Genomic DNA, 21,939 nt, shown 5'->3' with positions numbered 1-21,939 from the left:
TTATAGATTCATTGGAACTTGCAAAAAATGCATGGGAAGGGCCTTTGTTATCTTTACTCAGTTTCCCCCATGGTGATATATAACTACAGTACAATGTCAAAACCAGAAAACTGACCTTGGTACAATCTACCAATTTTATTCTAATTTCACCAGTTTTGCATACACTCATTTGTGTCTATGTGTATATAGTTCTGTACAATTTTATCACATTTGTAGATTCACATAACTACCACAATCAGGATAAAGAACTGTTCCTTCACCAGTGGGGGAGGGGTAGCATAATTTTTGCCCCAGCCCACATTAGAAGAAATTTGGGATGGTGAACATATACCAAAGGATGGGTGATCAGTGTCCAAGAGGAATGTCATGAAAATTCATATCAGAAGGTCTGATAGGCATGATGCCCAGGACTGTGTTATGGAAGCTAAATGAAAATGTGTTCTGGAAATGGAGGCATAGTGATGAAAGCATGGCTTGGGAGCCAGGAAAACCTGGCCCAGAGTCTTAGCTCTTCCATTTATTAACTGTTGCTTTGGGCAGGTTACTTCACCTCCCTAAGCTTCTGCTTTCTCAGCTTTATTTACTTATTTAAAAAATTTTTATTTATTTATTTGTCTTTTGTCTTTTTGTTGTTGTTGTTGTTGCTATTTCTTGGGCCGCTCCCGCGGCATATGGAGGTTCCCAGGCTAGGGGTTGAATTGGAGCTGTAGCCACCGGCCTATGCCAGAGCCACAGCAACACGGGATCCGAGCCGCATCTGCAACCTACACCACAGCTCACGGCAACGCCAGATCGTTAACCCACTGAGCAAGGACAGGGACCGAACCCGCAACCTCATGGTTCCTAGTCGGATTCGTTAACCACTGCGCCACGACGGGAACTCCCTAAAAAAATTTTAAATTGAAGTATATTTGATTTACAATATTAGTGTCAGGTATGCTTTATCAGCTTTAAAACAGAAAGAATCCGTATTTCATATGGTTGTTGTGAGGATTAATAAGAGAATGTCTGTTAAGCACTTAGCGTAGTTCTGGCACATAGTAGGTACTCAATTCTGGTTGTCACCTAGAATATTCATGCCATAAGTATTTCTCAAATATTTACTGTCTGCTAAAGAGTGAGCTAAGGACTGTGGGAGATAGAGATCAGTAAGACACAGGCTGTGACTTCTAGATTATTTCAGGCTAGAAAGTAAGATGAATTCATTTATTCACTCATTCATGCACTCACCTATTCAATAAGTGTGTGCCATGTACCAGACATTGTTCTAGACACTGGGAGGGTGGGATACGGCAATGAACATGAGATGGTAAACTAACCGGTAAATAGATAATGTCTTAAGTGATAGTAAGTGATGTAGGGAAATGTAAAGCAGAGTAAGAAAGAGTGCCACCCCTAGGGCTGGAGGCATGATTATTTTGTATAGGGTAATAATGGATGGGTACCACTTGAGCAGAGGCCTGAAGGAAAGTGAGGGAGGGAACCATGCTGGTAAAGTGGGGGAAGAGTGTTCCAGGTAGAGGAAATATGGGACCTGAGTGAGAAAGCACGCCTGACATGTTACCATTCCAGTTACAGCAAAGAGGCCAATGATATTGGACAGAGTGAGTGGTGGTAGAGTAGTAGAAGCTGATGATAGGCGATGGTGGGGGGCACATATCATGTAGGGCAGTGATTCTCCAGGTAGGACCAGTAGGATCATCATCACCTGGGAACTGGTTAGGCAAATTCTTGTGTCCTATCCCAGACCTATCACATCAGAAACTCTGGAGGTGGGACTCAGGAATTTATGGTGTAGCAAGCCTTCCAGGTGATTCTGGTGCACTCTAAAGTTTGAGAATCACAGGTATATGGGCCTATGGGCCATTGTAAAAACTTGGTTTTCACTCCAGGTGGGATGGAATCCACAGAAGGGTTTTGAGCAAAGGAGAGTTGTGATCTGGTTTAGGCTTTGGCTGTTGTAAAGACAGATTCAAGGTGAGTACAGGATGAAGCAGGGAGTATTTGGCGATTACTATAGATTATTGAAGTGTGGTCCCTGGACCAGCAGCATCAGCATTGCCTGGGACCTTGTTAAAAATGCATGTTTCTGGGCCCCACCCCAGACCTACCAAATCAGGATCTGGAGATGAGGCCCAGGAATCTGTGGCTCAGCAAGCCTTCTGAGTGTTTCTGATGTGCTCTGATATTTGAGAAACACTGGTCTAATTAGGCAGTGGTGACTTGGACAGGAGTCAGTAGTGATGAGAAGTGATTGGATTTTGAATATTTATTGATACAGGCTTTACTGACAGATGCTAATGGGGTTGTAAAAGGACTCAAGGATGACTCTGTTTTGAGAGGTTTTGGTATACAGGGGACATAACAGTGGGCCACTGGCAGAAGGGGTCACAAGAGGATTTTTGTTTGGTTTGGTTTTTTGGGAGCTAGAGATTACACCTATTGGTGTGCATGTCAGTGAATATAGAGTGATTCTATTGGTGCATTCAGAATTTAGTGAAGCCTGTTATTTACCAACTTATGTGCCAGGGACTAGGTAGACCAAAATGAGACTTTCCTGGTGCTCTGAAACTTACTCAGTGTCCTTTGTACTATTCCGAGTCCTATGTGCCTGGAGACCACTGGTGTGAATGGTGGATGCCTCAGCAACTAGGGATGGGTCATCCCTGTTTTTAAAGATTATGCTTGGCCTGATCAAGATTCAGGAAACCAGAAATTGACTTGGATTTTTCGGATATTTTTCTTTTTTATTGGTGAATGAAGATACTGTTCTTCCAAGGCACAAGTGGTGACAGGACCTGGCTCTTTGGGCATCCTCAGAGAGCAGAGGTTGAACAGATAAGAAGCCAGACAGGATCCTGAGCAACCTTGTCACCTCTCAGGCTTATCCAGTTGTCAGCCCCCAACTCAGTTCTACACTCCTGGAAAGACTGAATACCCACTTCTGTGTTCTCATTGCACATTATATTCTAGTTTCATATTGTAGTGGTATATTGGAGTCACACAGATCTGGATTTTTATCCTGCTCTGCTGCTTATTAGTTTTGTAATGACCAACAGGTTACTTAACCACTCAGATTTCTCATCTGTTAAATTAGAACATTAATAATGATGATAGGTAATACTCATGTACTGGGCATCTCAGTTCTTTACCTACTTTAGCTCATTTAAGCCTAACAACCCTATAGAGTGGGGTACTATTAATAATCTCATTTTATAGATGTAGAAACTGAGGCACAGCAAGGTTAAGTAAATTGCCTAAGTTCACATAGCTATTAAGTGGCAGAGGTGAGATTTAAACCCAGACAGTTTGGCTCCCAAGTCTGGGTTTAAACTCTGTGCCTCCGATTACTGTAAAGAATGTCCTGATTTGTTACGGAGATTGAATGTGATAATATATGTGTAATGCATAGCTCACTTTTCTCTTTAGTTCCTTTTCTTTCTTTTTCTTTTTTCTTTTTTTGCTTTTTAGGGCCGCACCTATGGCATATTGAAGTTCCCAGGCTGGGGGTTAATTGGAGCTACAGCTGCCAGCCTATGCCACAGCCACAGCAACATGGGCTCCAAGCCAAGTCTGCGACCTACACCACAGCTCATGGCAATGCTGGATCCCCAACCCACTGAGCAAGGCCAGGGATTGAACCCACAACCTCACGGTTACTAGCTGGATTTATTTCCACTGCGCCACAACGGAACTCCATCTCTCAGTTCCTTTTATGAAGGCTTCAAATTCACTCTTTCACTCACCATCCCCTTACACTGCTTTATTTACTTTATAGCATTTATGAAACTGTTTTGGCACCACTTGTCTGTCTTCCCCTCTAGAATGTCTGCTCCATGAGGGCAGTAGCTATTTGCAGTCAATATTTATTGAATTTATACCACCATTTAAATACAAACACTGACTGACTGCCTACCATATGCCAGTCTCTGATACATGTTGGGGATGATTCATCTTACTCTTGAGACCTGGTGCTATGATAATTGTCCTATTCACTAAGGAAGCAAAACGGCATTTAGGACCCCGAGTCCAGGGGGTAATTATTGAGACAGTGCAGTCATAAGCCTGATTTTCATCCCAATGCCTTCCTGATGTGAGATGTTACCTAGCCCAATGAATTGGATTAAAGCAAGACTAGGAAATGGATAAGGTGAGGACTCAGGATGATAAGATAGATGCTGTCTGCCATGTGTAGTGGGGGCAGATAACGAGTAAATGGACAGTCGCAAGTCCACAGGGTGAAGTGCTGAAATAAGTATAGCATGTGTGAGGGGCACGGCAGTAGGGAAGAGGAAGAGAAGGAATGTCCGAGGCATAGAGAGCCACGTGTGATGAGTCCCAGCGACCAGAAAGAACATGGCACTGAGAGTCAAGCGGTCTTATTAGAGCAGGGCTGGCTTCATGGGCATGTGACCGCTGTAGTTACACACAGCCTTATATTTGGAAGGGGGCCCCATGCCCATGCTTGAGATTTAATGCTTTGTGGTTGTCTTGAAATTCTTAATTTTCTCTTTGAATTTGTGTTTTGTATGTGAGGTTCAGTGGGACAGTGGAGTTTATCCTGGGGACTTAGAGCTTTTGCTCACCTCTAGTCCTACCTCTTGCAGCTTCCTTGCCTCCCTGAGCAGATTTTTGGCTGGCTGCCTGGGTTTCTGGGCCTGGGTGCAGATGCCAGAGAGTCAGGGTCAGGTGCATGCACCTTGTGCAACTGAGTCACAGTGTGTGGCCCCTGAGTGCCTGTGAGGGCCCGCACTCGACCCTTTGAATATCCCCCATGCCCAAGGGAATGTGACAGTAAATAGCAAATAAAAAGCCCCATGACAAGTTCAGAGAGAGATCATGGAAGAGAGGAAAAAACTTTTTTTTGGCTTGTCAACAGGGAGCCCCTGATTTCTTTTACACCATCTCCACAAACTATATAGCCAATGCTGTGTTTAAGGGGCAAGAGGTGAGGCCTTTTAGACCATGATAAGTTTGTAGTTTACCTTAAGAAAAATGGGAAGGATGTGAGGGGTTTTGAGCAAGGACTGATAGAATCAAATTTGCATTTTAAAAATGATTTTTTTTTTGGTCTTTTGTCTTTTTAGGGCCACACCCACGGCATATGGAGGTTCTCAGGCTAGGGGTCTAATCAGAGCTGTAGCTGCCAGCCCACACCAGAGCCACAGCAATGCCAGATCTGAGCTGCATCTGTGACCTACACCACAGATCAAGGCAACGCCAGATCCTTAACCCACTGAGCAAGGCCAGGGATCGAACCCGCAACTTCATGGTTCCTAGTCGGATTCGATTACGCTGCACCACGATGGGAACTCTTGCATTTTATTTTATTTTTTTTTTTTTTGTCTTTTTGCTATTTCTTTGGGCCGCTCCCACAGCATATGGAGGTTCCCAGGCTAGGGGTCGAATCAGAGCTGTAGCCACTGGCCTACAGCCAGAGCCACAGCAATGCGAGATCCGAGCCACGTCTGCAGCGTACACCACAGCTCATGGCAACGCCGGATCGTTAACCCATTGAGCAAGGGCAGGGACCGAACCCACAACCTCATGATTCCCAGTCGGATTCGTCAACCACTGCGCCACAATGGGAACTCCAGGAACTCTTGCATTTTAAAAATGATAAGTTTAGCTGTAGTGTGGAGGGCCATTTGGGTGAGGACAGAGTAGAGGCCAGGAACCCAGTTAGGAGGACAAGACAGTAATCCTAGCTAGAGATGATAGTGGCCTGGATTAGGGCAACAGGCATGAGGATGACAGAAGGACACAATTGATAATCAGGAGATAGAATTGATAGGACATGGTGATAACTCAGATGATAATAGCATTAGATACAGAGGACTTACTATGTGCCAGGCACTGTTCTAAACACTGTATATAACTCATTTACTTTTGAGAGCAACTTTATGTTACAGTACAGTTTTTTGTTTGTTCATTTTTGATTTTTTAGGGCTGCACCCGCAGCATATGGAAGTTTCCAGGCTAGGGGCTGAATTGGAGCCATAGCTGCCCATCTATGCTACAGCCACAGCAATGCCAGATCTGAGCTGTATTTGTGACCTGTGCTACAGCTTGCGGCAACGCCAGCTCCTTAATCCACTGAACAAGGTTTGAGATTAAACCCACATCCTTATGGATGCTAGTCAGGTTCTTAACCCACCCAGCCACAACAGGAACTCCCACACATACAGTTTTTATCCTACCTTAGAGAAAAAGAAACTGGGGTAGAGAGGTTAAGTTACTTGCCTGAGATACCACAGCTAGTATGCGGTAAGCGGAAGGTATAGTTAGGATGTAAATGCAGGCATTCTGGCCCTAAAATCTAAGGTCCTTAGGCTTTGAATATCTCCTCAGGGTTTAGTGGAGGGAGAGAGTGAGAGGCAGGTCATCAGTGACTGCCTGGTTTCTGGCTTAAACACCTGGTGAGGTTATGGTGCCAATTTATTTATTTATTTATTTTCTTTCTTTCTTTCTTTTTTTTTTTTTTTTTTTTTTTTTAGGGCCTCACCCAAAGCATATGAAAGTTCCCAGGCCAGGGGTCAAATGGGAGCTGTAGCTGCTGGCCTACACCACAGCCACAGCAATGCCTGATCCGAGCCACGTCTGTGACCTACACCACAGCTCACGGCAACGCCGGATCCTTAACCCACGGAGCAGAGCGAGGCCAGGGATCAAATCTGCGTCTTCATGGCTACTAGTCAGATTCATTTCCACTGAGCCACAACAGGAAGTCCCTATGGTGCCAGTTTAGAGAGGGGCAGGTTTAGGGGAAGCAGGTGGAGAAACTGAATTCGAATGTGTTAAATTTGAAGTATGTAAGTGGATTATCCAGTAGAAATATCCAGGTGGAATTTGGAGGTTGGAGTCTGAAACTCATCAGGGAGATCTGGCTTGCAGTTATAGGTGTATAGAAGGCACATGGAGCCCTGGGAGAGTGTGAGACCAAAGAGGGAAGGTGAGAGGGAAAGAGTGCCCAGGCAAGAGGACCTGAGAAATGTCAACATTTAAGGAGTGAGCACTAGAAAAATAGAGTGCATTAGGAAACAGAAGGAGCAGCCGGAGACATAATTTTTTTTTTTTTTTTGGTCTTCAAACTTAATGCAAAATTAAATTTCTTTTCTTTTTTTTAAAAATTTCTTTATATATATATTTTATACTGCACAGCATGGTGAAACATAGAATCAACTAGAAAACAAGGTTTAAAATGGCAATAAATACATATCTATCAATAATCACCTTAAATGTCAATGGACGCGGAGACATAATTAAGATCACATCATGGGAGTTCTCTTTGTGGTGCAGTGGAAATGAACCCAGCTAGTATCCATGAGGATGTGGGGTCCATCCCTGGCCTTGCTTAGTGGGTCAAGGATCCAGTGTTGCTGTGAGCTGTAGTATAAGTTGCAGGTACGGCTCAGATTGCAAGTTGCTATGGCTATGCGTAGGCCAGCAGCTGTACTCCTATTCGATCCCTAACCTGGGAACTTCCATATGCCCTAAAAAAAAAATCACATCACATCCATCTCATAATCCTTGCTGAGTGAAGAACTGGGTGGATTTCACCTAGTTCTTCACTTAGGAAAATCAGAAGTCCTTTATGATGGCCTACAGGACCCTGCTGTAGGAGCTTACTTGTTGACCCACTATTGTCCCCCTTGTTCTCTGTATTCCATAACACTCTCTTCCTCTCTGTTGCCTTAATAATCTAGGCACACTCCTACCACAGGGCTTTTGTATTTCCTGTTCTAATTGGAATGCTCTTCCCTTACATACATATGGCTTGCTTCCTTACTCCCTTCAGGTCTCTATTTAAAAGTTGTTTTGATAGAAGATATCCAACTGTCCATCAACAGTTCCTTTTTTTCAATTTAATTTTATTGGAGTATAGTTGACTGACAATGTACAATGTTAGTTTTAGGTGTACAGCCAAGTGAATCAGTTATACCTATAAATATATCCATTCTTTTTTCCCATATAGGTTATTGCAAATGATTAAGCAGATTTTCCTGTGCTTTACAGTAGGTTCTTGTTAATCATTGATTTTATAAAGTTGTTGTGTATATGTTATTCCTCCCTCCCAATTTTTCTCTCCCCCCAACAGTTTCACTTATGATAACCACAATATTGGTTTTGAAATCTGTGGGTGACCGATTCCTTTTGACAAAAGAGAATACTTACTTTGTATTTCAATAAAAATCCTTAAAATGTTAATTAAATAAATCACTGACTTAACTAGAACCATCAAATATTCCAAACACTAAAGAAAAAAAATTTGTTTTGTCAGTGAGTCCTTCTTTGGTTTCCCTATCTAAAATTTCAACACCATTGTTATTCCCCTCAACCCCCTGTGTGTGTGTGTGTGTGTATGTTTGTATTTATATACACATGCATATATATTCTCTTTCCTGCTTTATTTTTCTACTTAGCTCTTCACATTATCTAACATAAAATATATTTCACTGATTACATTGATTTATTTCTTGTCTACTTCACCCACTAGAATGTCAGCTCCTCCCAACTAGAATGGCAGAAGTTTTATATGCTTTGCTTTGTTCTGTCTTTGTCTCCCTAGCACCTAGGCCAGGGCCTGGCAGATGCTCATTAAATGTTAGCTGGAGGAATGAATCCTAGGCAAATGGAGTTTTATAGAAGTCAAGGGTAGAGAGCTTGTCAGGTAGAGAGAACATAGGGTCGGCACTGTGGTAATGTGGCTAGGAGGTTAAGTGAGATAAAGGAGAGAAGTACTTTTTGCACCTATCAATGAAGAGGTCAAGATATCAGTGAGATTTGTTTTAGAGAAGGTATGGACTAAAATAAGACTGCAGAAGTGGGTGAGAAAGCATACACAGTAACTCAAAACAGTTCTTTTACAGGCTTAGCCCTGGTAGAACCTGGTGGCTAGGAGTAAGAGGGAGACTTTTCATGTATGCAGGTCTATAACTTTTGAGTTTCATAAAATGTATAACATACCTATTTAAGTGAAAGTCACTGTGAGGCTTTATTGGCTTATTATTTTTTTGGTGGTCCCCACAGCATGTGGAAGTTCCTGGGCCAGGGGTTGGACCCATCCCATAGCAACAACCCAAGCACTGCAGTAATGATGCCAGGTCTTTAACCCGCTGTGCCACAAGATAACTCCTGCATAAGTTTAAACAAGATATTTAGTTGTGGCAGAGAGAGGCAGACAGGAGTGAGGGAAGATCCTGTTTTTTTTTTGTTTTTTTTTTTTTTTTTTGCTTTTTAGGGCCACACCTGAGGCATATGAAAGTTCCCAGGCTAGGAGTTGAATCGGAGCTGCAGCTGCCAGCCTATGCCACAGCTATAGCAATAAGGGATCCAAGCCGCATCTGTGACCTACACCACAGCTCACAGCAACACTAGATCCTTAACCCACCGAGTAAGGCCAGGGATCGAACCTGCATCCTCATGGATACTAGTTGAGTTCATAACCCGCTGAGCCGTGACAGGAACTTAGGTCTTGCCTTTTTTTATCTGCAAAAATTGGTGAGCTTGTTTAAATGCTGTTGTGAAGGAGAAGGTAGACAGGGAGAGGTTGAAGATACTGCAAAAAGAAAGGATAATTTGGAGTTCCCGTCGTTGCTCAGTGGTTAGCGACTCTGACTAGGAACCATGAGGTTGTGGGTTCGATCTGTGGCCTTGCTCAGTGGGTTAAGGATCTGGCGTTGCCATGAGCTGTGATGTAGGTCGCAGACGTGGCTCTGATCTGGTGTTGCTATGGCTCTGGCGTAGGCTGGCAGCTACAGCTCCGATTGGACCCCAAGCCTGGGAACCTCCATATGCCACGGGAGTGGCCCAAGAAAAGGCAAAAAGACAAAAAAAAAAAAAAAAAAAAGAAAGAAAGAAAGAAGGGATAATTTATTGAGAAGATTAAAGAAAAGATGTGACCCTGGTGGAAAAGCTGACTTTACAAAGAAGGAAATAGAATTCTTTTTGTTGGAACAGGAAGAGAAGATGGGTACAGAAGGAGGTGGATTTGGTATGGGAAGTTAAGGTAGTTCCCATCTGATTATTTCATTTTGTCTGAGAAGGAGGAGGCAGGATCATTTGCTGAGAGAGAAGAGGAAGGTAGTAGGTTCAGAGATTTGAAATAGCCACTGAGGATAGTGAGGAAGAGAACTGAGCAGGGATATATAGGAGGATAGTCAGGCAACATGACCCAGATTTTTTTAATAGACTATTTTTTAGAGTAGTTTTAGGTTCATAGCCAAATTGATTGGAAGGTACAGAGATTTCCTACATTCCTGCCCCCACATGCATAGCCTCCCCCATTATCAACACCCCCCATCAGAGTGGTACATTTGTTAAAGATGAACCTACATTGACACATGATTATCTCCCTACATCCATAATTTACATCAAGGTTTACTCCTGGTGTTACATATTCTGTGGATTTGGACAAATGTATAATGACTTGTACCTACTATTATAGCATTTTAGCATTATGCAGAATAATTTCACTGCTCTAAAAATTCTCTGTGCTCTCCCTGTTCATCTCTCTTCCCCCCCAACCCCTGGCAGCCACTGATCTTTTTAATGTCCCCATAGTTTTCCCTTTTTCAAAAAGTCATATAGTTGAAATCTTAAAATATGTAGCCTGGTTTGTTTGTTTCATTTAGTAATGGGCATTTAAGTTTCCTTTTTTTTTTTTTTTTATGACTGCACTCTTGGCATATGGAAGTTTCCAGGCTGGGGGTCGAATTGGAGCTGCAGCTGCTGGCCTACACCACAGCCACAGCAATGCAGGATCCGAACTGTGTCTCTGATCTACACCACCACTCACAGCAACACTGGATCCTTTAACCCAGTGAGCGAGGCCAGGGATTGAACCTTCATCCTCATGGATACTAGTTGGATTCCTTTCCACTGCACCACAACGGGAACTCCAATTTCTTTAATGTCTTTCCATGGCTTCATAGCTCATTTCTTTTTAGCACTAAATAATATTCGTTGTCTAGATGTACCATAGTTTATCCATTCACCTACTGAAGGACATCTTGGTTGCTTCCAAATTTTGGTAGTTATGAATAAATTTGCTGTAAACATCTGTGTGCAGGTTTTTGTGTAGACATAGTTTTCAACTGAGTAAATTCCAGCAAGCACAATTGCTAGGTTGTATGATAAGAGTATGTTCAGTTTTGTAAGAAACTGCTATTGTATTCCAAAGGGCTATATCATGCATGTTGCATTCTCACCTGCAAAGAATGAGAATTCCTGTTGCTCCACCTTCTCACTAGCAGCATTTGGTGGTGTCAGTGTTTTGGATGTTGGTTATTCTAATAGGTCTGTAGTGATATCTTTTTGTTTAATTTGCATTGTCCTAATGACATACGATGTGGAGCACCTTTTCATATGCTTATTTGCCATCTAATATCTTTTTTGGTGACGTGTCCAGATCTTTTATAATCCGGTTGTTCATTTCCTTCCTTCCTTCCTTCCACCCTCCCTCCCTTTTTAGGGCCGTACCTGCATGTGGAAGATCCCTGGCTAGGGATCGAATCAGAGCTACAGCTGCTGGCCACAGCCACAGCAACATGGGATCTGAGCCACGTCTGTGACCTATACCACAGCTCACAGCAATGCAGAATCCTTTAACCCAGTGAACGAGGCCAGGGATGGAACCTGTGTCCTCATGTATACTAGTCAGGCTCATTACCACTGAGCCATAACAGGAACTTCCAGGTTGTTCATTTTCTTACTGAGTTTTAAGAGTTCTTTGTCTATTTTGGATAACAGTCTTTTTTATCATATATGTCTTTTATGAATATTTACTCCCAGTCTTTGGCTTGTTTCATTCTATTGACAGTCTTTAACAGAGCAGATTTTTAATTTTAATGAAGTCCACTTATCAGTTCTCATTTTTCATGGATTTTGCCTTTAGAGTTGCATCTAAAATGTCATTGCCAAACCCAAGGTTATCTAGATTTTCTCCTATGTTGTCTTCTAGGAGTTTAATAGTTTTGCATTTTATATTTAGGTTTATGATCCATTTTGAATTCTTTTTTTGTAAAGGGTTTCTAGTTTGATTTGCTTGCATGTCCAGTTGTCCTAGCCCCATTTGTTGAAAAAACTGTCTTTGCTCCATTGTATTACCTTTATTCCTTTGTCAAAGATCAGTTGACTCTATTTCTGTTGATCTGTTTCTGGGTTCTATTCTATTCATCTGTTTATTCTTTCATTAATATCATACTGTCTTGATTACTATAGCTTTATAGTAAGTCTTAAGTCAGGCAGCATCAGTCTCTCAACTTTGTTCTTCTATTTCAATGCTGTGTTGGTTATTCTGTGACTCAGATATTTTGGACAGTGTGAATTTATTGTGAGACCAATCCAATGGGTGATTTTTCCCTAGCCATGTCTCATGGTCCAATGTTACATAGTTGAATTGAGCCAGGGTTAGCACTTACATGTCAGAGTGATGTAAAGGTAGTGGGACAGATGAACTGAGGGTATCTGTAAAAGAATGGTTGAAGTGAAGAAGGCTGGAATCTGTAAACTAGGGAAGAAGGGTGAAGTCAACAATAGGTAAACAGGTGAAAAGTAGGATCAAGGTATTTTGCGGGCAAAGGACAGGCATAATCTATGAAAGCTTGATGGATGTACTTGTGGTCAGAGAGTGATGTGTGCAGTTCATATTTCAGAGGTAGAGAAGTGTTGACAGAGCCTTAGAGATTGCCATGAGAGGTGATAGCTAAATGGGAGTGGAGGCAGCAGCCCTTGAAGATGAGAAGTTCAATAGGCTAAGAGGCTGGGATGTTAGGCCTCTATATCCATAATGATGTCATATAGGAGGTTGGCAAAACTTGGGATGGAGAGGAATCTGTAACCAGGTTCTTCAGTGAGTGAAAGGGGTATGTTGGGGAGATGAGTAGCTGATAGTGAAGAGGAGTGGGAAGAGGTATGTCTGGATTATGTGCTACTCAGAGAATAGGAGATCTTGCACAAGGATAGAGGAAAGATCATCTCAAATTTTTATGAGAAATTGAGGGGGACATCAACTCTCAGCCCAGCCCTAAGTTACAAGAACCTGGGAGAATGTACAGCTTCTACCTGACAGGGTTCTAACACAGTACTTCTTAGACTTCCTGGGGTGAAGGATCAGGGTGTACTGGGTTTTTAAAAATTTCCGATCCTTAATGGACCAAACCTTTTATAAAATAAAATGTCCCCAGATTATTAACATGCAACAGGTTTACAGGCATAAGATTGTTACCAGTCAGGAAGGTGGTGAGGTTCTGATCCCAGGAAGTCAGTTTATGAGCATGGTTTTGCTGAAACAGTTGGAGCTCTGCCTCATTTTTATGCTTCTTGCTGTGTGTATGGCTGACTAAAGATTTTAGGAGTTATATCTTAGCCAGAAGTTTTTTGGAGGTCTGTTGATGACTTCTTTGGTGAGGAAGGGTTTAAATTTTGTGAGATTACCAGCTCACATACATGCAAACTCAGATTTTCAAAATTAAATAAATCTTTCTCAGACATTACAATATGAAATTAGTAACATAGAAAATTAGAAAATACAGATAAGGAAGAGAAAAATGGTTACCATAGTCTTTCATTTGGAGGGAACCACTGTTGACTATAAAATTACTCCTTTTCATTTAATAAAGTAAATATCTCAATAAAGTTTAATTTTTTTTTTTTTGTCTTTTGTCTTTTTTTTGTTGATGGGAACTCCTGTTGTTGTTGTTGTTGCTATTTCTTGGGCCGCTCCTGCGGCATATGGAGGTTCCCAGGCTAGGGGTTGAATCGGAGCTATAACCACCGGCCTACGCCAGAGCCACAGCAACGCAGGATCCGAGCCGCGTCTGCAACCTACACCACAGCTCACAGCAACGCCGGATTGTTAACCCACTGAGCAAGGGCAGGGACCGAACCCGCAACCTCATGGTTCCTAGTCGAATTCGTCAACCACTGCGCCACGACGGGAACTCCCAAGTTTAAATTTTTGATTATATATTGAAATAATATTTTAGGTATATTTGTTAAATAAAATATTAAATTATTAAGTTAATTTTATCTGTATCTTTTTACCTTTTTAATGTGGCTAGTAGAACATTAAAAAATTACCTTTTTGGCTCACATTATATTTATATTGGACAGTGGTATTCTGGAGTCTCTTTCAGCTTTGACCATTCTGAGTCTTTTTTTCTTTTCTTTTCTTTATTTTTTTTTTTTTGTCTTATTGCTATTTCTTGGGCTGCTCCCTCAGCATATGGAGATTTCCCAGGCTAGGGGTCTAATCGGAGCCATAGCCACCAGCTTATGCCAGAGCCACAGCAACGCGGGATCCGAGCCGAGTCTGCAACCTACACCACAGCTCACGGCAACGCCAGATCGTTAACCCACTGAGCAAGGGCAGGGACCGAACCCGCAACCTCATGGTTCCTAGTCGGATTCGTTAACCACTGCGCCATGATGGGAACTCCCATTCTGAGTCTTAATGAAGCTTCATTATGTGTACATTTTTAGCTCTGTCATAATTATTTTAGACCAGTGTGGTCCAATAGAACTTTTTGTGTTGATGAAAAAGTTTGATAATCTGCCCAATATGGTAGCCACACATAGCTACTGAGCACTTGAAATGTAGCTAGCATGATGAAGGAACTGCATTTAAAATTTTTAAAATTTTACTTAATTGTGTACTGGACAGCACAGTTTTAGACCTTATGAAAAACAAAATTTCCATAAACCTCAGCTGATATTCTCTTTTCTAGTTGTGTTGGTGTCGAAGAGGAGAAGGCTGCTGACATTGACCTCTACCACTGCCCCAACTGTGAGGTCTTACATGGGCCCTCCATCAGTAAGTAGTTCTTGGGGTTTTTAAGGGAAGGCAGTCCAGAGGAGAGACAAAGCAAAGGAAGCCTAGAAGGGTGATTGGCTTTGCCTGAGTGCTTCAGATTTGTCTCCCTTGGGAAATAACAGAAGTCTTGTAGGCCTTGTAGGCCAACAGCTGCTCCACTGAGAGGGCAGAGATGTAGAGCTTCACCTCCCTCCCTTCCTTAGGGATTCCCCAGGGGAAGTACCTGTCCTAACTAGGAACTTTCCTGAGTCCGCAAGGGCCTCCTGGATTCCGGGTGCTCCAAGGGGTTGTTATATTGGAAGAGAAGCAGGTTCTGCTGAGCCTTTGCTCTTGCAACTAAAGCTTATGGGTCTCCTGGCTCATAGTCTCTTGTCTTTTGGCCTAGTGAAAAAACGACGCGTATCTTCAAAAGGCCATGATACACACAAGGGGAAGCCAGTAAAGACCGGAAGTCCTACATTCATTCGAGAGCTTCGGAGTAGGACCTTTGACAGGTGAGGACCCCTGCTGCAAGGTGCTAGTGAGTGAAAGGACTTTGGGAAGCTGGGATGCATCTCTTCCAAGCTTTCCCACTGGCTGTCCCACTAGGTGCCTCCAATATTTGGGGGTGTCTGCAGGGCTCTGTGAGTTCCCTCTGGGGAGGGGTCTTCTGCTATAGTCGGTTTCTGAGAAACATTGCTAGGAGTTTCATATGATGTACAGAGTACATTAAGGTCCACTTGCAGAAGTGTAGATAGAGAGGCAGTTTTTCCTTCAGTCAGGAGAGAATATTTATGTGCGCCCAGGGAATGCTATAACTAGAAGGAGTCTTAAAAATCAGAAAGTTTAATTCTCTCATTGTAGAGAAGGAAACTCTGAAAAAAATTTAAAAAAATTTTGAGTGATCATGTATTTATTTTACAATCAAGAAAACATTTTTTCCTATAAAAAAGTAAGATGGGAAGTTTCCTGGTGGCTCAGTGGGTTGGGGATCTGGCATTGTCACTGCCGTGGCTTGGGTTGCTGCTATGGTGTAGGTTTGATCCCTGGCCCCAGAATTTTCACATGTTGTGGGTGCAGCCAAAAACAAAAACAAAAAATTAAGATGGGTTTATTCAAAATAAATTACTTGAGCAAAAATAATGAGTTAGAAAAATTAATAAAGCACTCTGTTTTGTTGGTTTTAAATTCATTTGACCATTTTCAGCTTTCCTGTATTTGAAGTGTTATTTAGGATTATAAACGTTTTTTCAATTTGCCAGATTTTTTTACTTGTGTATTTAAAGGCAGTGAGTTTTCTTCCTACTCCAGACCCCTCAGATCCCTCCTCTAAAGTCAACCAATTTCTTGTGCATTCTTTCAGAAATAGTTTTAGCTTATACAAACATATCTGTGTGTGTCCCCCTTTTTTAAAAATTAGAAACACAAACGGAAACACTATATTGTTCTATGTCTTAAATTTTTTGTTTTTTTTGTCTTTTTAGGACCTCGCCTGCGGCATATGGAGGTTCCCGGCCTAGGGGTCCAATCAGAGCTGAAGCCGCCGGACTATGCCACAGCCACAGCAACGCAGGATCCAAGCTGCGTCTGTGTCCTACACCACAGCCCTGGCAACGCCGGATCCTTAACCTACTGAGCAAGGCCAGGGATCGAACCCAAGACTTCATGGATGCCAGTCTGGTTCACCAACAGCTGAGCCAGATGGAAACTCCTTTGTCTTACTTTTTAAAATATAAATTATGTATCTTAGAGATCAGTCCATAACAGCACGTGCAGATGTTCTTCATTCTTTTTCATGGATGTTTAGTACTCCATTGTGTGGATGTATAATTTATTTAACCAATCCTCTATTGATGAACATTTAAATTAATTCTAGTATTTTGCTATTAGAAAAAAATGCTACAGTGAATGTCTCTGTACTTAAGTTTTTGCATATACAGGTGAGTATATGTGTGGATTTACTACCTAAAAGTGAAATTGCTAGGTCAAAGAGTATGGGCTTTCAAAATGTTTATAGATATTGTTGGATTGCTTCCAATGTGGCTACACCATTTCAAACTCACTAGACAGGGTGTGATAGTGCTTATTTCCCCATGTCCTAGCCAGTACTTTATTATCAAACCTTTTTTGCCTTTCTTTTTTTTTGGTCTCTTTTAGGGCCGCACCCATGGCATATGGAAATTCCTAGGCTAGGGGTTGAAGTGGAACTGTAGTTGCTGGCCTACACCACAGCAACAGCAATGCTGGATCTGAGCCCTGTCTGCCCCACAGTTCACAGCAATGCTGGATTCTTAACCCCCTGAGCAAGTCCAGGTATTGAACCTGTGTCCTTATGGATAGTAGTCAGGTTTGTTACTGCTGAGCCACAACAGGAACTCTTGCCTTTCTAATAAGATTAAAAAAATGAGACTTCATTGTTTTTTCTTTAGTTATGAAGGAAGCATGTCTGTTTTTGTACATGTATAAGTCATCTTTATTTCTTTCTCTGTTAACTGCTTGCTTATGTTGTTTGACAGTTTATCTCTTGGGTTACTGCCTCTTTCTTACTGATTTGTAATAGCTTTCCATGCAGAAAATTTTAATTTTTATGTAGTTAAATTTATTTATTACTATTTTTAATGACTACTGGGCCTTGTCTCTCCCATGGTTTTTCTACTACTCTATGGCTTTATTTTTTCCTAATTTGATCTTTGTTCCATCTAGAATTATGTAAAGAGAGAGACAGATATTGATCTTAATATTTTTCCAGATGTTTATCCCAACACAGCTTGTCAAATAGCCCATCTTTTTTCAATGTGATTTTAAGAAAACAAGAAATTCCTATTTTCTAGTTAACTGTGTGTCAAGAAAGTGGTTGTAGGAGTTCCCATCGTGGCTTAGCAGTTAATGAATCCGACTAGCATCCATGAGGATGTGGGTTTGATCCCTGGCCTCGCTCAGTGGGTTAATGATCCGGCATTGCTGTGAGCTGTGGTGTAGGTTGCAGACGCAGTTCTGATCCTGTGTTGCTGTGGCTGTGGTGTAGGCTGGTGGCTACAGCTCTGATTGGACCCCTGGCCTGGGAACCTCCATATGCCACGAGTGTGGCCCTAAAAAGACCAAAAAAAAAAAAAAAAAAAAAAAAGAAGTGGTTGTATAAATGTTGTTTTTTAAATCAAATCTTTCTCTTTATTTGCCATTGTTTAAATGGAATGGTGCTGCTCTGGGTTAGAGTAAATCAGCTAAACTTGTCAGATATGTCTTTTCTTCCTGGGAAGGCTGTTGACTGGTTTCATCTTTTGTCATCTGGAGAAGAGCACCATATTGATAGGATATCCTGGCTTCTTGCCTTTGATAGGTTATTTCTTCCCTGGCACATGAAGTTTATGCCATTCATTGGTTGCCAGCCCACATTAGGTTTCTTCAGGAAGGCCCCACCCCTTGGGTGAGTGGCGGCATCCAGTGAGGCCTTCAGTGGCGGGGCTTCTAGGGTTCAGGCTTTCTCTCATGTGGCCCACAGCTCAGATGAAGTGATTCTGAAGCCCACTGGAAGTCAGCTGACCGTGGAATTCCTGGAAGAGAATAGCTTCAGTGTGCCCATCCTGGTCTTGAAGAAGGATGGATTGGGGATGACACTGCCCTCACCATCATTCACTGTGAGGGATGTGGAACACTATGTTGGTAAGCACCACAGACCCTCTTAACTGTGACATTATTCATTCCCATCAGAACCTGCGACTCTTCCTCTCCAGTCTCCCTTTTGCATTTCCTTGCATCTTGGGAATCTGAGGTGAAATGCTTTGCCCAAAAATCATTCAACAAAGCTAGAACCAAAATCCTGGTCTTCCCTTTCTTTTCCTCTTAATAGACCAACCACAAAACCCCAGGCTGAGCCCCATTTTTTACCTAGGGAATTCCAAGGATTGTAATGGCCTCTCTCTCTCCTCTGTTGAGATGAGAAAGCCTTTGACTTTTGCCCTCACATGCTAGTTATGGTCTGGACATGAGTTTTTGAGAGGTAGGATGAAAAGTGAGGAAGCAGGTCTCAGGTTGCTGGATTGTACTGTGAGTGAGACTGTGTGTCAGGCAGTTCTATTGCCTCAGCAGGTCTGGACCTGGCATTTAGATACAAGGAAGGTGTGAGGAATACCTACCCCCACCTCCTATATATGCGCATCCAAAAACAGTGAGAAAGGTTTTAAGTGTAAGGTCATTCTAGGAATGGGTTAGGGGATGAGAGTCTTCCCTGGTCCCTGAGACCACTTGGTGCAGAACCCATCTCTCTACTCCAGGTTCTGACAAAGAGATTGATGTGATCGATGTGACTCGCCAGGCTGACTGCAAGATGAAGCTTGGTGATTTTGTGAAATATTATTATAGTGGAAAGAGGGAGAAAGTCCTCAATGTCATTAGTTTGGAGTTCTCTGATACCAGGTAAGAGGGGCAGGGGTAAGTAAAAAGCCTCACAAAGTGCCTTGGACTTGTGATATATTGAGTGTATATTAGTGTTCTTTTCTCTTCCTCCTGGTGGTTTCTTCCTTTGAGATGCAGAGCTGGTTTATACTTTCTAGGGTAGCTGCTCACATTATAACAACTAAATCATATTTCTCCTTTGCAGTTTATAGCGTTGGATAGATTATGCAGTAGCTATTTTAATTGTTTTTTATCTCCTTCAAGACCTAGGACAGGTTTCTTGGAAATTTTTCTGGTCTTTAGATTGCAGCATGGTCACTGTTTAACTCCCAGGATAGGTCTTCTGTCCCAGGTAAACATTTCTTTACCTGGAATTGAGCCCTGAGAGGTTTCTCTAATTGTTCCTCATAAAGAAGACACTATGAGATGAGAACAGCACAATACTGTTATACACCAAGTGCCAAGTGAGTGGGCCCAGGTTTGGGGAGTCTGAGCATTGAGTGGAGGAAATGCTCATCTTTGATTGGGAAGGCTGTGGAGCTGAGACCTGGGACTTCCAGAGCTGAGTGGAATGAAGATGCTGACCAGACTTATAAAAAATAAGTGTCCTATGTGTTCTTGGGGATTCTGTGGAGAGAACTTTTTTTAAATCTTACCTCATTCTCATTGAGATGGGGGTCATTTTATTCAGGATTTAACCTTCGGTTCCCAATTGGTTGACATCTGCTCTCTGCTCTCTACCCCTTCCTTGCTAGGCTTTCTAACCTTGTGGAAACACCCAAGATTGTTCGAAAGCTCTCATGGGTGGAGAACTTGTGGCCGGAGGAGTGTATCTTTGAGAGGCCCAATGTGCAGAAGTACTGCCTCATGAGTGTGCGGGATAGTTATACAGACTTTCACATTGACTTTGGTGGCACCTCAGTCTGGTACCATGTGCTCAAGGTAGGAATGGATATGGCTTCTGAAGACAGCCAGGCCTTGGGTTTCCTTCTTTGTTCCAGGTGACAGCATAAAACAAGCTACTAAGGCCTACTTGCCTCCCGGACTCTATTTGGGTGACATTCCTCTATCAGGGTTAGGTACTTAGTGGATATGCCATCTACTCTACAGTTTTTTTTTTTTTTTTTTTTGTATTTTTGCTATTTCTTGGGCCGCCCCTGCGGCATGTGGAGGTTTCCCAGGCTAGGGGTCGAATCGGAGCCATAGCCACCGGCCTACGCCAGAGCCACAGCAACGCAGGATCCGAGCCGCATCTGCGACCTACACCACAGCTCACGGCAACGCCGGATCGTTAAACCACTGAGCAAGGGCAGGGACCGAACCCGCAACCTCATGGTTCCTAGTCGGATTCGTTAACCACTGCGCCACGACGGGAACTCCTACTCTACAGTTTTGATGCTTAAAATTTTTTAATAACTGCAGATGCCTAAGGTTTTCTTTGTTATCTTAACTGAATCAATTTGTGCACCTAACACTATGTATGGAAATGTCCATATTTATTGCAGAAATTCCTGCTAACGTGAGAAACTTCCCCTCCATCCCAAGTTTTTGAAGTATAATTTACATACCATAAAATCATCTATTTTAAGTATGTAGTTTGATGTGTTTTGACAGTTGTATAAATAGTTGTATAACTGCCATTCTATCAGCTTTCCTGTAATTTCTCTTTTAGTGGTTGTTACTAGCTTATTGATTGTCCATGACTATAAAGGATTTTTGAGAACTGGAAAACAAATTTCTTTTCTTTTTTTTTTTTTGTTTTTTTTTGTCTTTTCTATGGCCGCTCCCGTGGCATATGGAGGTTCCCAGGCTAGGGGTCGAATCAGAGCTGTAGATCACAACCACAGCAACACAGGATCCAAGCTGTGTCTGCGACCTACACCACAGCTCATGGCAACACCAGATCCTTAACCCACTGAGTGAGGCCAGGGATTGAACCCGCAACCTCATGGTTCCTAGTCGTATTCGTTAACCACTGAACCACGATGGGAACTCCTGCAAAACAAACTTAAGTAAGTTTTATTGTTTTCCACCACTGTTCATACTGTTTCACTTTCTTATCAGAAATGCCAAGGAGAGAACAGAAAACATGAATATTGCTCTTGTCCAAATGATCATGAATCCCGAACTAGTTGTTTTCATTGGTTTATAATGAAGAAATTGGAGTGTGTGAATGAAAATACTGTTATGCAAATTTTAGATTTAACTTTTTTATTTTAAAATAATTTTTAGTAGAAAAATTGCAAAAAAAAATAATAGGAAAGATTCCCGTGTGCCCTGCACTCAGGTTCTGATGTTACCGTTTCATTATATTCTTGAAGCAAACATAATAAAATGGTTTTACATATGTATTTTTTCTGAAACAACCCGAGAGTAGCTGCAGACCTAGTGTCCCTTTATCTTGTATTAATTCAGTGTGTATTAAAAACACTTATATAACCACAGTATAGTTATCAAAATCAGGAACTTACTATTGATATAATACTATTATCTGCAGATCTGATTCAAGTTTCCCCAGTTGTACAGTAGATAGTTTCTAGTGTTATTGCTTTTCTACATTGAAATTTATTATCATGAAATACTGGTTAAACTAATCAAGCTGTGGGTTGGGGATATTTTTGTGCTAGTGGATTTTTTTTCTTTTCTGCCAAATTATCTATCTGGTGATTATCCAGGCAAAACATAATTAGGAAATAAAATTTTCCTCCAACAGATAATCACCTAGCATATAATCTTTCAGAAGTCCTTGGGCG

General features: G+C 42.0%; 1 protein-coding gene across 12 annotated transcripts in view; it reads left to right on the top strand.

Annotated features, from left to right (window-relative positions):
• Positions 1–21,939, top strand: part of PHF8 (PHD finger protein 8) — a 111,226-nt gene that overhangs the window by 18,127 nt on the left and 71,160 nt on the right. For all 12 annotated transcript variants that reach the window (XM_085007974.1, XM_085007978.1, XM_085007976.1 and 9 more), the window contains 5 exons: positions 14,730–14,815; positions 15,201–15,309; positions 18,294–18,454; positions 19,066–19,207; positions 19,942–20,128. In XM_085007974.1, coding sequence (XP_084864100.1) covers positions 14,730–14,815; positions 15,201–15,309; positions 18,294–18,454; positions 19,066–19,207; positions 19,942–20,128 — 685 coding nt within the window. The remainder of the gene's footprint in view (positions 1–14,729; positions 14,816–15,200; positions 15,310–18,293; positions 18,455–19,065; positions 19,208–19,941; positions 20,129–21,939) is intronic.

This window comes from Sus scrofa, chromosome X (assembly GCF_054392235.1).
Source record: "Sus scrofa isolate SSC_HxYL_T2T_F1_AM1 chromosome X, Sscrofa_HxYL_maternal_Yorkshire_Landrace_v2.0, whole genome shotgun sequence".
Taxonomy (NCBI): domain Eukaryota; kingdom Metazoa; phylum Chordata; class Mammalia; order Artiodactyla; family Suidae; genus Sus; species Sus scrofa.
The sequence above is the reverse complement of the archived record's forward strand: the minus strand, read 5'-3'. Positions and strand labels throughout refer to the sequence as shown.